Source organism: Epargyreus clarus, unplaced genomic scaffold, assembly GCF_041222505.1.
Source record: "Epargyreus clarus isolate Ecla_fem2 unplaced genomic scaffold, WU_Ecla_fem_2.2 ptg000021l, whole genome shotgun sequence".
In the NCBI taxonomy this organism is placed as follows: domain Eukaryota; kingdom Metazoa; phylum Arthropoda; class Insecta; order Lepidoptera; family Hesperiidae; genus Epargyreus; species Epargyreus clarus.
Window position 1 is genome coordinate 9,464,912 of NW_027332228.1, and position 14,568 is coordinate 9,479,479.

Here is a 14,568-nt window from a genome sequence, read left to right on the forward strand (position 1 = left end):
AATACATTTTAAAACTATTTTGTAGTTATTGCTAATAGGTAATAGGAACAGCAACAAATAATGTGTTTCACTTTAAAAACTATACCAATAATTTAATTAGTAAAAATAATATAAATAAATCCGATAGTTTTTATTACGTATTGCATAGATACCATACCACTGACCATACTCTGACCACAACGTCATCTTCTGTTAGCCAACATTTCTATGAGGAAGGAAAGTATTGATATTGTAACACCCAAGCCGTATAAAATAAAAATACCCTGAAAAAAACATGGAAGTAAGTAGTGTAACCAAGTAGGTGATTCCACCAATACCTATTTGTTCTATTAACTAAGTAAAGGGTATGTTTATCGTGAAGCAGTTCTGCGTTTCGCTAGAACCCTTCTACCGTCCACGCATCTGTAATCGTGTTCAAATTTTATATGAAGTTGGTCACAGAAGGCCATGAGCGGACTTCACAACTCACTAACAGGATATAAATACATACACCAATCATACGCCAACAACCTACCTGCCCATATAAATGAACTGTAAATTTTCATATTTGTTCAAGGTTGGAAGATATACTAAGTATTAATATAAATAAAAATACTATATTAAAAATGCAAATACTGTACCAGAACGTGTCTGAACGCAAGTGCCTCTATATTTTCGACATCTCTCTTAGAACGAGACAACTTTACTTCCAGCTGTACCTTGTAATCCAAGTGTTTTAAGGCCACCTTCAAAATTAACAATGTTAATTGTTAAGATGATTTATGTTATAAGCGATAAATTAAATAGGATTACTTGTTATTTGTGTTAATATTGTGTCTTTGGACATTGTAACTGACTTTGATTCTGCCATGTAAAGAACACAGACGGACGAATCTCGGACGGCGAATTTATAGCAACTTAGTAATAGAGATACAGAAGCCTAAAAATATATGATATACAGGCTTATAATTTATAAATGTATTAAATGAAAGGCAGTGATAGCTCAATAAAATTTGTGAAAATCGGATCCAGGTTCGTGTTCAAGGCACCTTATTTTTAGATGTGCATATTTGCAAACCTACTTATTACGAATTAGCAAAATAAAATTATTACCCGGTGGTGTGTGGTGGTACGGTGTGGTGTGCTATTTGGTTTCTTACCCACATTCCTTATGATTGTCGATAATATACTTCTTGTTAGGTATGTAGTGCCCACTATAACGCATTTAGTCTGACTAAATCTCATCCTAAACCCTCCTATATGCATCTCGAGTCTAGACGGAAGACAGCAATGGTAATGATATTCGCGATATAGCAACTAATTCCAAAAAAATATAGTTTACTTGTGTCTCCCAAGCTAACATAAGCCCAGACTCGTGTAGTCGTCCTATAAATTGGCTGATCTTTGCAGTGTACGGGGAACTCTTCCGCAGCATCACTACGCACTGTTCGTAGTAGAAATCCTCCAACATTACTGTGAAGTCCAGCACAGCTTCCTTAGTTATGTATTCTCCAACAGCATAGTTACCTTCAAAATAAAGTTAGTATTGGAACCTGTAGTTGATGAAGACACCACAAGTAATAGCATATTATTTTGAAATCGGTGATAATTACATAATTTCGAAATGACGACTTCTTCTCTAAATTTAGCTCCATATTTCTTATTCTTGACTTGACTAATAGTGTTTGTTGTGTATCTTTTATTAAATTTTATGTTTCATTGTTAATCTTAGGTTAGGTAATTAATTACAAAGGTTAATTTACCTGCTGGCAGTTTTTCAATGCTAAAGGCCATACTTCTCGTAAAACTTAGACGCTTTAACTCCTCTGCCGGGTGTGTTTTAAATTGATTTAGCAAGCTTCTAATAAGTGGCTAAAATAATAAATGTATAAAATGTATAAACGAGTTCTGTACTATTTACCTATATAATTTATTTTACAACAGTCGTTTATGATGTTAATTTGCGGTGGGTCAGGCGGACGCTTCGCCTAACGACTTTATTTATAAACGACTGTGGATTGTTATAAAGATTTAATGTATAACACGTTTTTTAATCTGTTCCTTCCGGTTTCAAGTCTTATTATTGTAACTCAATTTTTATTCATATGTAAAACGATTTTTAAATAATATAACCCTTTTGAATTTTATGCGAATTAAACGTGTTACGGAAGGTTATGGCTACAATATTTTTTTAATATAAAAGGCACTTAGCATGTTTTTATCGACATTTCATATCTGTCAGGCGTCCCACTACAACTCAATTGTTATTGATCAATTGAGTTGTTACTAAATTTTTGTTGATCAATTGAATTTTTACCTCTTGAGATAGAGTTATGGAAAATATCCAAGCGTCGTGAGTTGCTCCCCAGTCCAATTTTCGGTCTACAATATCCTGAATGGTGTCAATGGACTGTTCATATTTGGGCACCGTGAAAGTAGACGTTAACCCTCCACCATACGCGTTGTCCAATATTAAACCAGTTATCAAGAGCCAACCAGTAATTCTTCTTATACGCCATGACGACATTTCTGCCTCAGGCCGGGACTATAACCAATACATACATGTTTTTTTACAAGATTACTTGAATAAGTAAAACATTTTTCCTTTTGGATTATACCAACCTGCGTTATCATCATTCCAAACGTGCTTAAACATACTTTGTCTGTAGAACAACCCCGGGCTATTGTCAGAACGACGCATGCATACAGAAACGTAAAAAGAAGAGCGATCCACATGCTCAGTGTGAACGGCAATAAAGGCAGTTCCCAACTCGCAAGTAATCTAGAAAAATATTGAATAAAAACTTTTCTGCAAGTACTTAACATTCTGACCCAATAAGTAGGTAAAAATGCTAAGCTATGCTTCGCTGATGACGCTAGATGAAATTAATTACTGACTAGGTACCTACTCCAAGTAACACAGATTTGATCTACTATTATTACTCTACCGTTACTACATACTATATTCATGACTAGTCTCATATAGAAAGTAGGTGTAACTGTGAAATTCTTAAATTCCAGCATAAATATTCGCAGTATTCGCACCAACATTTACATATTTGAATCTATATAGATTAATAAGTACGTAGGTAGGTATTCATAAATAAACAAAAAAAAGTTTTCCTAACCATACTGCACTTATTTTATCAATACTAAAAACCACAGACCTGTATTTTGTTAGGTTTAGATATAGGTCTGTGCTGAAAACCCATTTTATATCCATAGAGAATTTTCTCAAGAAATATTTTATAAGGAATAACGTAGACAACTTTAACTCCGCGGGAAGCCATGAGATAAAATGATTTAGGTATGAACTATATTTTAATATAAAGTACCAAATGATACTTGCCTAGGAGCAGGAACTATACATGTGATACCCGTTCGTATACATGGCGCAGAAAAGTCCAAAACAAGAAATTCTTCGTACCATGAATAAAGTGCAGCTGTAATATGCATAGTTAAAATACTTATATACGGAGATATCATTTTATTACTAAATTATCATGTTTTTTTTTTGCATATGTAGGTAAGAGGTTAACCGTAGGAATGGAGTAGTAGACTAATTAATTAGATTAGATTAATTTACTCGTAACATTAAGAATGGTCATACTTAATGTTTACATTAGGCTCCATTAAGGCCCAATAAACTATAATTACTATAATAGTTCCAAGCAATTATAGTTCACTAGTTTTTGCCCGCGGCTTCGCCCGCGTTTAAAAGAAAATAATATGACATACTAACATACATAAAACTGAAAATTCGTACCTTCATTGGAACGACAGTGGCACCATCTGGCGAAAATTGGTCGTACCAACTCTGGAACCTTCGTAGGCTCATGGACAACAACTTTGCTAAAGATCATTACTTGATCAAATGCATAGTTTACGATTCAATCCTTAGTAATATCGATTAAAATATCAATCTTTTTGGTCCAAAAGATCGATTCTCCGATTAATCAATCTTAGATTGTCATCCCTAGTTCCCGGTGGATTTCCGGGATAAAAACTATCCTATGTCCTTTCTCGGGTCTTAGACTATCTTTGTACAAAATTTCATTAAAATCGGTTCAGTGGTTTAGGCGTGAAGAAAAGACAACCGGACAGACAGACAGACAGACAGACAGAGTTACTTTCGGATTTATAATATTAGTAAGGATTATACTTAATACTGTTTTAATTATATTTGCAGTAAGCGATTAGTTCAAGCTTCTATGTATTTGCGGAATCATGCAAAAATGTCAAAGGCAATATATAAACAGTAATGTGCATTTTAAAACTAAGCTTACAATACTTTTGTATATAACAATACCGATATAATAAAACTTCGTACTTATCCCTATATCAGCCCGATCCTCTACCACGTTTCCGATAACTCCGACACCAGTGAGATTGTCATATATTTCACCCCATTCGTGAGAGTCGTCTCGAACTAATTGTACTGTACAATTTACCCACCTGTATGAAAATATTTTTTATAAAATTTTTACACAAACTATAATTAATAAACAAATATATAAACATGTTAACAATATTACTTTACATTCAAATGTAGAGCAATGTTATATTATTATGTATTTAGTTACAATCACTCTTTTTCGCGTCATTTAATAATTTTGATATCTACACATTTTAATTAGGTACCTCATAGCAACAAAAGTAAATCGGTTGGTTAACATTACATAATTGTAATATTATGTAATCCATTACATGTAAACCTTCTAGAAGCCTTTAAACGTTTACGTACTACGTTTTATCTTTATACACAGAGGCACAGAAAATTGCAACACGACTAACCTGCAAAATTCATCCACAATTCGCATTTCCATCCCATCACGACCAAGGGGTTCAATATCGGTATTGAGATCCAGCAAGACGTAGGGCTTATAAGTGAAACATGCTACTTTAAGTACTTTACCATCCCAGTTTGACATATCATTAGGAAATAGATTAGCGTTCCTCTCAAACGTTTTCGTGCAAGAATTCCAGTGATCCAACCTCACAGGACTGTCAGTATTCTCGATTCCAATGTACTTATGTGTGACTAAATCATATCCTTTGCAATCACCCTCAATTTCAGCAGGTACGACTAGTAATATGTTTGGCACAAAACTAGCCTCCTTCATTGTTAAAATACTTTCTAGTTCCATTTTAGTACTCTTTTCGTTTATTTCACGTGAAGGAAGAAATATTATTCGTCTATCGCTCCTTCGAATATTTCCTACATGCGAAACATTGTCAAACGCGTACATAAATTTTTGAGGATCAGTAAGTTTCACAATGTAATCCGAACATCCATTTTCTGATGCGTCGAGCATTAATTTTTCTAATTCTTCGGTGTTATTACTTACTATTTTTATAAAACTTATAGAAAATTCAAATTCAAATGGCGAATCCGATACTACAGTAACGCAGTAAGACTTTGAAAAATATTGATTTAATATAATTTTTACCAAAATTTCAATGGGAAAAAGGGTTGTAGTTAATGCTAGCATTCTGAATTTAATGATATGTAGTCTTATTTCGAAAAAGCTCTAGTAATATAATGCTAAAAACCAAAAGTCTACTGTTATTCGATGATCCTAATAACTGTCATTTTCAGATAACGTATCCACATTTTATTTATGTGATCAATGTTTGTATGACACAAAGTAGTTTAAGGGTTCCTTAAAAGTTTCATATAAACGATATAGGTAAGGGTTTTAACATTATGCCATTAATGTCAATAATTAGTAATGTCGCTCTATCGTTTTGTGGAAAGCTTGATTGGCTACTATGGCCGGTAAACTCAGATATGCGGCATTACGATAATATATCCAATGTATTTTGAGTAGGTACTCTTCTGATCTATTATGATTGAATGAATGCTTAAGAGCACAAACTATAAGTATAGTCCGGGCCAAACTCCTAGCCCGCTCTGAATATAGAAATGAGTCGCGTCGCCATAACAAATTGTATGACAGCACCTGCTCGCAACAACTTCCGAGCGGACTAGCAGTTTGGCGCGGATTATACTAACATTTAGCATTTTTGCAAGTCAACAGCAAAATCTGTTGCTGCTACAAAACTTAAGCAGGTATAGATATAGGTACGGAATCATATTATCGTAGTCACATTATTGAGAACTTAGAAGCCAATATTTCCTTTATGGTATCATTTGTTGGTTCACTGCAAACACATCACATATTCAAAAAGACATTTGATGAAAATATGATAGCTATTTACGATTACTGCTTACAATCATTACGTAAACAGTTCAAAGAGAATTTATGATGTGTAATTGTAGACTAGATGCCCGTTTATGTTTTAAAAGAATAGCCAATATTTAAAATTGAAAATGTGTTAAACGGTATAATTTTTATGTTATTAAAGGCGAAAGAATTTGATCATAATATGTGAGTAGTTTTTATCTTGTTAAGTAGATAAATATAATAATAATTTATAAATATGCTATGGAACACGAATTATTCATACTTAGTAGATGACCGGACATTTATGACTACTACTTGTCCTTAGTTGGCATTCTATTATATTGTATAGTTATTATTTTTGTATAGTTTCCTGTGTGTTCCTCGACAAACACATGATTTGAAACTCTACAAAACAACTCTGCTCTTTAATATTGAAAGTTAGCCGCTACTGTTTTTTTATGACAAAACAAAATAAACATGAAACTATTTAAAAGACGCTAATTTTGAGCCACACATACAACACTACAGCTAATGGATATTTTATTATTGTTACGCGACAAGACACACGCGGTGTCCTAGCGCCACTAGTCGGTTTAGTATGCCCGTGCAATCTTGACACTTGTACTTATAAAAAAGCAAACATGGATAGAAACACCGTTTGAATTATATATAGAAGGACACTTACCTATTTTTAATTTATTTACCGTTAATGTCCGTAATTGATCAGATTGGTGAAATAGAGCCTAAACTCCTCCATTCTAATTTAGCAATATGAGAGGGTTGTGGACAAAAAGGGTCACAATTTATTACCAAAAGGAGCTTTAACGTAATGACCTACCTATATAGAGTTATACGTATTTGTGACTGTTGCATACTTTTTATAGAATGAATAGAATAGATTGCTGAAATATTTATCCAAGTGTGTTCCTAAAAAGTATACCTTCTGATATATGCTGAGAAATCCACATGCAAGAAATTTCCCTAAAACAATGTGCGAATTTATTTAATATCTTAATTATCTATTTTACTTACCAAGAATCCTTGGCCGAACTACATCGCGCGTGTGGTCGATTTTTTCTATTATGTTAAGACTGGAATGAACTGCGGTGAGCTACTTCATACCGTATTACACGCTAATTCCGTAAACATTGTGAGATCAATAGAAATGGGATTAAAGACGGCAATTTAAACCATTTGTTTATCATTATAATCAACCTATAAGATATAGGCGTGACAGTTGTAGAGTGAAAACCGCATAAAGGTCAAAAACCGTCAGTCCCATATATATATTAAGATAGTATATCTATGGTCAGTCCCTATTATAAAAAATGTGTTATTAGATTACTCATTAATCCCTTTATTGTAATAAATAACTTTCCTATTTACTTACTTAGGTAGTTACTAACTAATAGAGATGAATAACTTTTATCGCATAATGGGCTACAGTTGTTCTCAATGTTTTAGATGTTAATGTTCACCTGAGGACCGGGTACAGGTATCGTGCTCGAAGGACTTCGGTTGTATTTCGTTATAGAGCCCGGAGTCCACGAAACGCTGGTTGCCTACAGTTTACCACCGTTTTACCCGCTACAACCCTCCGTTTTAGTGGGTAAAATCCAACACGGCCTAATGTCGCATCCGCTTCCCACAAGATGTCTTTTTATTCTCGGAGGAGACCCGATGCCAGTAGTAAGAAAGAAGTTAATGACGTACCTAGGTACTAGCTTTACACTAGTACTGTGTAATTAATATAACCTACGTACTATCTACCATCGGTACACAATTACAGGGTGAGTCTATAAATACCACTATATATTTTTACTTCTTTGTTATGGCTGTGTTTGTATTGAATGTACCAGGTACTCTAAGTAAATACATTCAGACCTGTTTTTATATGGACCTTGCAGATATTATCAGATTCTTTTTTGCAATGAGTAAATTAAAACCATCATTAACATACTTCTAAAAGGAGGAGGTTCTGTGTTTGGGTGTATATATATTTTTTTATTGTCCATGAGTTTGCTTTAAAATTAGCGGACTTTCATACTAACTTTCAACCCCTACTTAACCCCTTAACGGTGGAATGTCAGAAAATCCGTTCTTAGTACGCGTCTACATTATAAAATGAATCTATAGTCAAAATTTCATGATTCTAGATTCAGTAGTTTAGGCACGGCGACGATTAATACGTATTGAACGTGAGTGTCTTTTCGCTTTTATATAGATAGATATTTATATAGATATTCTCTTAAAAATATTATAACATGAACTTAGCTGAATCAATTAAACTTTATTATTGATTTGGTTTAACTACGTTTACTCTATAAATCAGTGTTCATAATGCACATGTTAAACAAACTGAAATACAACCCGGAGCTGTGACAAGCGCCGGAGTGCTATATCGATTCGTAATCCGATACTTCTTTCGCGGCCAATTATTAACCATCTGTTATACCAAACCGTTTTTTACTTATAAAAACATCTACAGTGAAGCTTATGCTTCCGACTTATTATAAACGAGTTTTTGCCCGCGGCTTCGCTCGCGTTACGAAGTAATATTTTCATCTCCTATTTTATCCCCTTGGGGGTAGAATTGATCAAAATCTTTTCTTAGCGGATGCCTACGTCATAACATCTACCTGCATGCCAAATTTCAGCCCGATCCGTCCAGTGGTTTGGGCTTGGCGTTGATAGATCACTATGTCAGTCAGTCACCTTTGAGTTATATATATTTGGATAAGCATTTTGCCCTGTATTCTTTGAACTGAAGGTGGCACCACCGTCACACTTATAATACAGTAGTGTTAAGGCTGGTATGTTCTGGTTTGAAAGGTGTGATAAGGAAGACATACTTTTCCGAAACTTCCCTATGTCCTCAGGGATAGTGGCGCTTCTGTGTCCGACCTCAGGTAGGAATCTAACCTAACCGTGGCTTATTATAGAAGTCCATGGGCGGCAGTCGCTGCTCACCATCAAGTGGATTGTATGCTCATTTACTAAACAAACAATACAAAATCGACTATTCGCCTTATGGTCCATTTGGTGAATTTAAATTAAGTTTTTCAGGTGAATAAGTGTCGCACAGAAATAAAAATATTTGTGAGAGTTTATAATATGTTTTTATTTTCATATAATCTACTTAAATTAAATGTATGTATTCATAAATATTTATAAAATTACGATAAAAAAATATTTCGCAACAGTCTGCTATCAACACATATGTTGGTTTATTATATACTTTAAACCGAGTACTATGCACCACTGTGTCTCCCAATAGGATAAGGGCCCATGTAAAATATAAACCACCATATACATATATCATCAGGAATCATCGTCTCGAAATGCTACTACTATTCTTTATACGCACTTATAGGTACCAAAAGAAACGAATTACTTTCAAAAATTGAGACATTCTTTGTTTAACGAAACGAAATCCTATTTGGATATTATATAATAAGTTATAAATATTCATAAGTTATTTACGATTTTTAACAGAAAAATAAACAGTAAGATTGCGAGTGCCCACGGCATGATATTTGAGTTATCTAATTATTTTCTAATATTCTTATATTAAACCTTATTCTACCATAACCAAGTGCAAGTTGACATAAGCCTATATTAGAATTTTGTTTAAGGGATGAATTTCTTGATGTTATAGCCTCTGTGGGGTCTATAAGTCCACCCCTTTCGTGAGTCTACCTACTACAAGGTGTTATACCATGGTTCATGACCGATCATCGATGCTATGAACATTAAACGTGTCAGTCAAGAATTTTTATCGAATATAAGACTATTTCCACTTCGCCATTCCGTCAACGATTAATACGTTTAATACCTGTCAAGTTTCTTGAATGATCCTGGTACCTAAGAAACCGTGCAGCAGACAGACTCTTTTAAGCTCTGGACTTCTGACAACCATCTCGGCAGCCAACCATTACACAACATTTTATATTAAGTACATAAATTCTCTAGTCCTTCTTTCTTAGTCTAGCGCTAGAGATCTCGATAGACTCAAGCCAATGTTTGATTTCCTCTGGACACTCGGGTTTATCGTCAGCGTTATCGAGGAGAGCGGATACATCAGTTTCGAGGAGGTTTTGTCTCGACAGCACTATAGCGCGAACAAAACCGTCGTTCAATGTGATGAATTTCTGTTCGATAAATAGCGTTTTATCTTCCCAGTAAACCAGCTGTAACAAGTAAAATGGTTTCAAGTATAAAAATTATATTAAACAAGATCCCAACATGAAGACGAAATTTTAGGCTATCGCTACACATTTTCAATTCCTGTCTGATATTCTGGTATTTGTCTTTGAATTTTTATGTGATTGTAGCACTATATAACAATGAAGGGAAACCTTTATTGCTGTGAATAAATTATCGTTCTAAAAACGAACCGTTTTATTTGCTGTCTTTTCACAGGTACTCGTACTTATAATTGTGACGGTCCTTGCAAAAACTTTAAAAATAATAAACAAAAAGGTTTAATCATCTTATGGGATGTGCCGTACATACATACATATTCTTTAAAATGAGTTTAGATTAGTATCTTGGTACTAATCTAAAGTTTGAAAAAATTTCATGAATAATATACTTTCTGGATATATAGATTTTTTAATCTCTTCCTTATTCGTCATCGATAGTTTCTATAGAGCAAACTTAATATGAAAGTTTAATTTCATTTATCGTTATAAAAAATCATTATCTTTACCTTTGTTTCTATCTTATAAGCACTGAACATTGGTATTGTTCTCCTGTAGCGAATGCTAGAAGCTCCTTGCAGAGCATGCCCGTTAACCGCTTTGATTCTCTCGTAGATTCCAGTTCGGTCGTAGAAGTGAAACCTTGCGAAATCTAAGTCTCGAACGAAGCGAGCATTGTTCATATGTCTCAACATTATATCAATGTCTTGAGTTGTACATAGACCTGCAATAAAATGTTAATCGATTAAAATTACATCCTTAGTACAAATAAGTGTCATTATAAATTATTTTTAAACAATCTTTATAATTAGGTTTGCTAATTGTCGTGACGAAATTGAATACATTTGTAAGCTTCTCTTTATGGATGTATGAAAGGACGAAACGAAAGTCCATCTGATATGAAGGTCATAGTACTCAGAAATGTTCCCAATATATAAATGTAGTTGGAGACCTACTTGAAGTGACCTTGAAACAATATACCTTGAAATATCTCTTAAAAGTAAATGCCTTATGCCTTTTACATCAAAACATAGTCATGCTACGTATTACGCTATTATTTTTTTATCACAAACATACGTTTAATATCCTACTACGACTAAGTAAATAGAAGGATTATGATTTTATCCGAAATGTATGTAGGAATGTATGTTCCCGCATAACTTCTAAACTCCTTGTCACAGTTTGACAAATGAGATGTAGTAGGAAAAGCCTTGATTGTCTGCGCCTTCTAGGAGCCTTGTCATGAACTAAGTACAAAATGTTTTTAATGATGGATAATAGTAACATATAGGTAAGTTCAAAAGAAAGTGAATAGGGCGCAGAAGCGCCCTACGAATAGGTGGATCCAATTCAACCGTTTTTTTACGAGGAGGAAACCTTCAAAACGTACACGACCACTTGGGAGCGACGCCGTTTTATGTGGGATTTTTACCGCACTAGATCAGCGCTCGGTGGGGAACTCCAGGATCTCCGATGGAATTCAACCGGATTCCTCCGAGCGCGGTGCCCCAATCGGGGTCTATCCTGGGGGAGCAGTTTACGCTCCTCCCGCAAACCTGGTGTTTAGAACGGTATACGACCCGGAGGTGCGTGCTGGACGGTTCGAGCTCCAACTCTTGCCGCTCGCAACCTCGGACACCCCCTTTGAGTCGCCGCTTACGACAGGCAGGGGATACCGTACCCTATTCTAGTCCCGGGACTACAGGGACAGGATCCAATTCAACTTAGGAAATTGTATACCTACTTTGGACTTGTACCAATATTTTTTACGCTACGCGAAGATAGTTCTCGTTTAGTTTTTTTACAGTTATTTTCTGTAGGTTAAAATATGAGTAAACAACTTTGTCTGGTATAGAAACCCGTTATTGCAAAAACATGTTGAATGCTTATAATATTAGTTTTTTTCTACATTACTTACGTAAGTATTTTCTTTTAACTTTGAAATATATCACTCCTACAGAGTACAACACAATACAATACAATACAATTGGTTAATATATTGGTCTATATCTATAACTTTATTAAATCTTCTCAATCCGAGTAGAAGAGACAGAAGCGATTTCTTTATTAAATATAAGAATTTTGAACATTATTTTCAATTAATTTGCAACCTCATTAATCATCATTATAATTAACCATCGCTTATGCATGTAAGTTGTCCATAAAAAAAATACTTTCAAATAAATTGATTGTGATTTTATTTATTCGGTACATTTTAATATTCACAAAAATTACAACCCGTCGCATAATTGGTATAATAATTATTATCGAATAAAAATAAAAGGTACCTAATTCTTAACACGAAATTCTGTGATACGTTTGCCATAAAAATGCTTTAAAGTTTGTATCCACCATAGATAAGTAAGTAGTATCCACTTGGCCACTATTTCAATTTTCAATGGCATAGATTAACAACATTTAAGTGCATACTAATAACATGCAATTGAAACATCTGTACATACCGTAAATTGTTGTAGTATCCCTCACGCTGCTTTTCTTTTCGAACAATCTTCCAGTTAGTATAGTAAAGCCTACCCGGATAAAGTAGTTCACATCAAAAAATATGTACAAGAGAAGTGCTACAATTGCTATTATGCAAAACATTTTTTATAAAATATAGATAACAATAAAAATTAAAGTATTAAATACAAGTATTCAACTCAAAAGATAAATACGCACTAAAATTGATTGTCATCGAGTCATGTACTTAGTCAGACAACGTCATCGCGCTCGCGGAGTGCAATGAACCTGTCGGTACAACATGAAGTTAGTAGTAATTCATTCTATGGGTCAAGTTCAAATTCGTTTGAAATTACTTGAAACCGGTAACATCGGACCAATTACTATCATCAAGAAAAACAAAAAATCTATATATATAAAAGAAAGTCGTGTTAGTTACTCCACTTATAACTCAAGAACGGCTGAACCGATTTGGCTGAAAATTGGTGGAGAGGTAGCTTAGAACCAGGAGACGGACATAGGATACTTTTTATCCCGTTCGACCGCGTTTCCTTGACGTCATTTTATAACTCAAGAACGGTTGAACCGATTTAGCTGAAAATTGGTAAAGAGGTAGATTAGAACCAGGAAACGGACATAGGATACTTTTTATCCCGTTCGACCGCGTTTCCGTGAAGTCATTTTATAACTCAAGAACGGCTGAACCAATTTGACTGAAAATTAATCGAGAGGTAGTTTAGAAGCAGGAAAAGGACATAGGATACTTTTTATCCCGTTCGACCGCGTTTTCGTGAAGCATTTTATAACTCAACAACGGCTGAACCAATTTGACTGAAAATTGGTGGAGAGGTAGCTTAGAACCAGGAGACGGACATAGGATACTTTTTATCCTGTTCGACCGCGTTTCCGTGAATAAATAAGAGTTGAAAGTTTGTATTAAAGTCCCCCAGTTTTGATGCAAATCTATATGAAAATTGGTATCTGATAGGATTTCGATAGAAAGTAATTAAATATCTATTTTACGATATTTGCAAAATCAACCCTTAAGTTGGTTAAGTAGGGGTTGGAATTTTATATTAAAATCCGTTAATTTGGAAGCAAAAACTGTAAAAATTTGCATTTGGCTTTAGAAGACACTTCGTTTAGAAATCGGCAGATTTTGAAGCAAAGTCTATGAAAATTGGAATTTAGCTTTTTGATTCAAAATAATAGAACACATTTTTCACCGTTTTTGGAAAATCAACCTTTAGAGTCGTTTAATCGCGTATGGAACTTTAATTTAATATCCGTTAATTTGGAGCACTAAGAAAATTATCATAAGACATAATGAAGCATCTGAGTCACTGTTTGTTTTTTTCGATCAACCCTTTAGACTGTTATAAATCGTCTTTCTATTTACACACCTGTTTCAGCATTTTTAGCTATTCAACAACCCGATTAGAGTACTATAAGTAAATAAACTTTCTTTAAAAAAAACCGTTATTGAAGTTATAGGTACTTCTTTTCGCGTGTTTGTAAAAAAAATAACAAAAAATACAACCGACTTCTATGTCACTACAAAGTAAAAAATAATTCGAACGAAATATATTGAGCGCCGACTTCAGAAATATGTACTAAACCAACATTTATTTGAACTATTTTTTACTATGTAGTGACATAGAAGTCGGTTGTATTTTTTGTTAAATTTTTTTTCACCCTTTTTAGTGATGACATAATAACATTTATATTAATACAATATA

General features: G+C 34.0%; 2 protein-coding genes across 2 annotated transcripts; both read right to left on the minus strand.

Moving 5' to 3' along the window:
* Positions 1-157: 157 nt before the first annotated feature.
* LOC140750640 (glutamate receptor ionotropic, delta-2) lies at positions 158-5,471 on the minus strand. The gene is made up of 9 exons (XM_073084308.1): positions 4,774-5,471; positions 4,310-4,434; positions 3,329-3,422; positions 2,602-2,761; positions 2,297-2,524; positions 1,743-1,851; positions 1,322-1,506; positions 621-725; positions 158-263 (listed from the first exon to the last, which is right to left on the minus strand). The coding sequence occupies exons 1-9, from the start codon at positions 5,469-5,471 to the stop codon at positions 183-185; spliced, it is 1,785 nt and encodes a 594-aa protein (XP_072940409.1). The 3' UTR covers positions 158-182.
* A 3,792-nt stretch (positions 5,472-9,263) lies between these two features.
* Positions 9,264-13,072, minus strand: LOC140750702 (protein THEM6-like). Its single transcript, XM_073084396.1, has 3 exons — positions 12,832-13,072; positions 10,879-11,093; positions 9,264-10,357 (listed from the first exon to the last, which is right to left on the minus strand). The coding sequence occupies exons 1-3, from the start codon at positions 12,971-12,973 to the stop codon at positions 10,136-10,138; spliced, it is 579 nt and encodes a 192-aa protein (XP_072940497.1). The 5' UTR covers positions 12,974-13,072; the 3' UTR covers positions 9,264-10,135.
* Positions 13,073-14,568: the final 1,496 nt, after the last annotated feature.

Bases quoted from the DNA above. Each gene is read 5' to 3' on its own strand.
- LOC140750640 (XM_073084308.1), bottom strand. From the start codon at position 5,471: ATGCTAGCATTAACTACAACCCTTTTTCCCATTGAAATTTTGGTAAAA. The intron at 3,423-4,309 runs GTACGAAGTTTT...TGCATATTACAG, and splicing joins TCGGGCTGATATAGGGATAA to CTGCACTTTATTCATGGTAC. The intron at 726-1,321 runs GTAAACTATATT...TTAATTTTGAAG, and splicing joins TGTTAGCTTGGGAGACACAA to GTGGCCTTAAAACACTTGGA.
- LOC140750702 (XM_073084396.1), bottom strand. From the start codon at position 12,973: ATGTTTTGCATAATAGCAATTGTAGCACTTCTCTTGTACATATTTTTT. The intron at 11,094-12,831 runs GTATGTACAGAT...ATTTTATTGCAG, and splicing joins GGATACTACAACAATTTACG to GTCTATGTACAACTCAAGAC. The intron at 10,358-10,878 runs GTAAAGATAATG...TACTTGTTACAG, and splicing joins CTTATAAGATAGAAACAAAG to CTGGTTTACTGGGAAGATAA.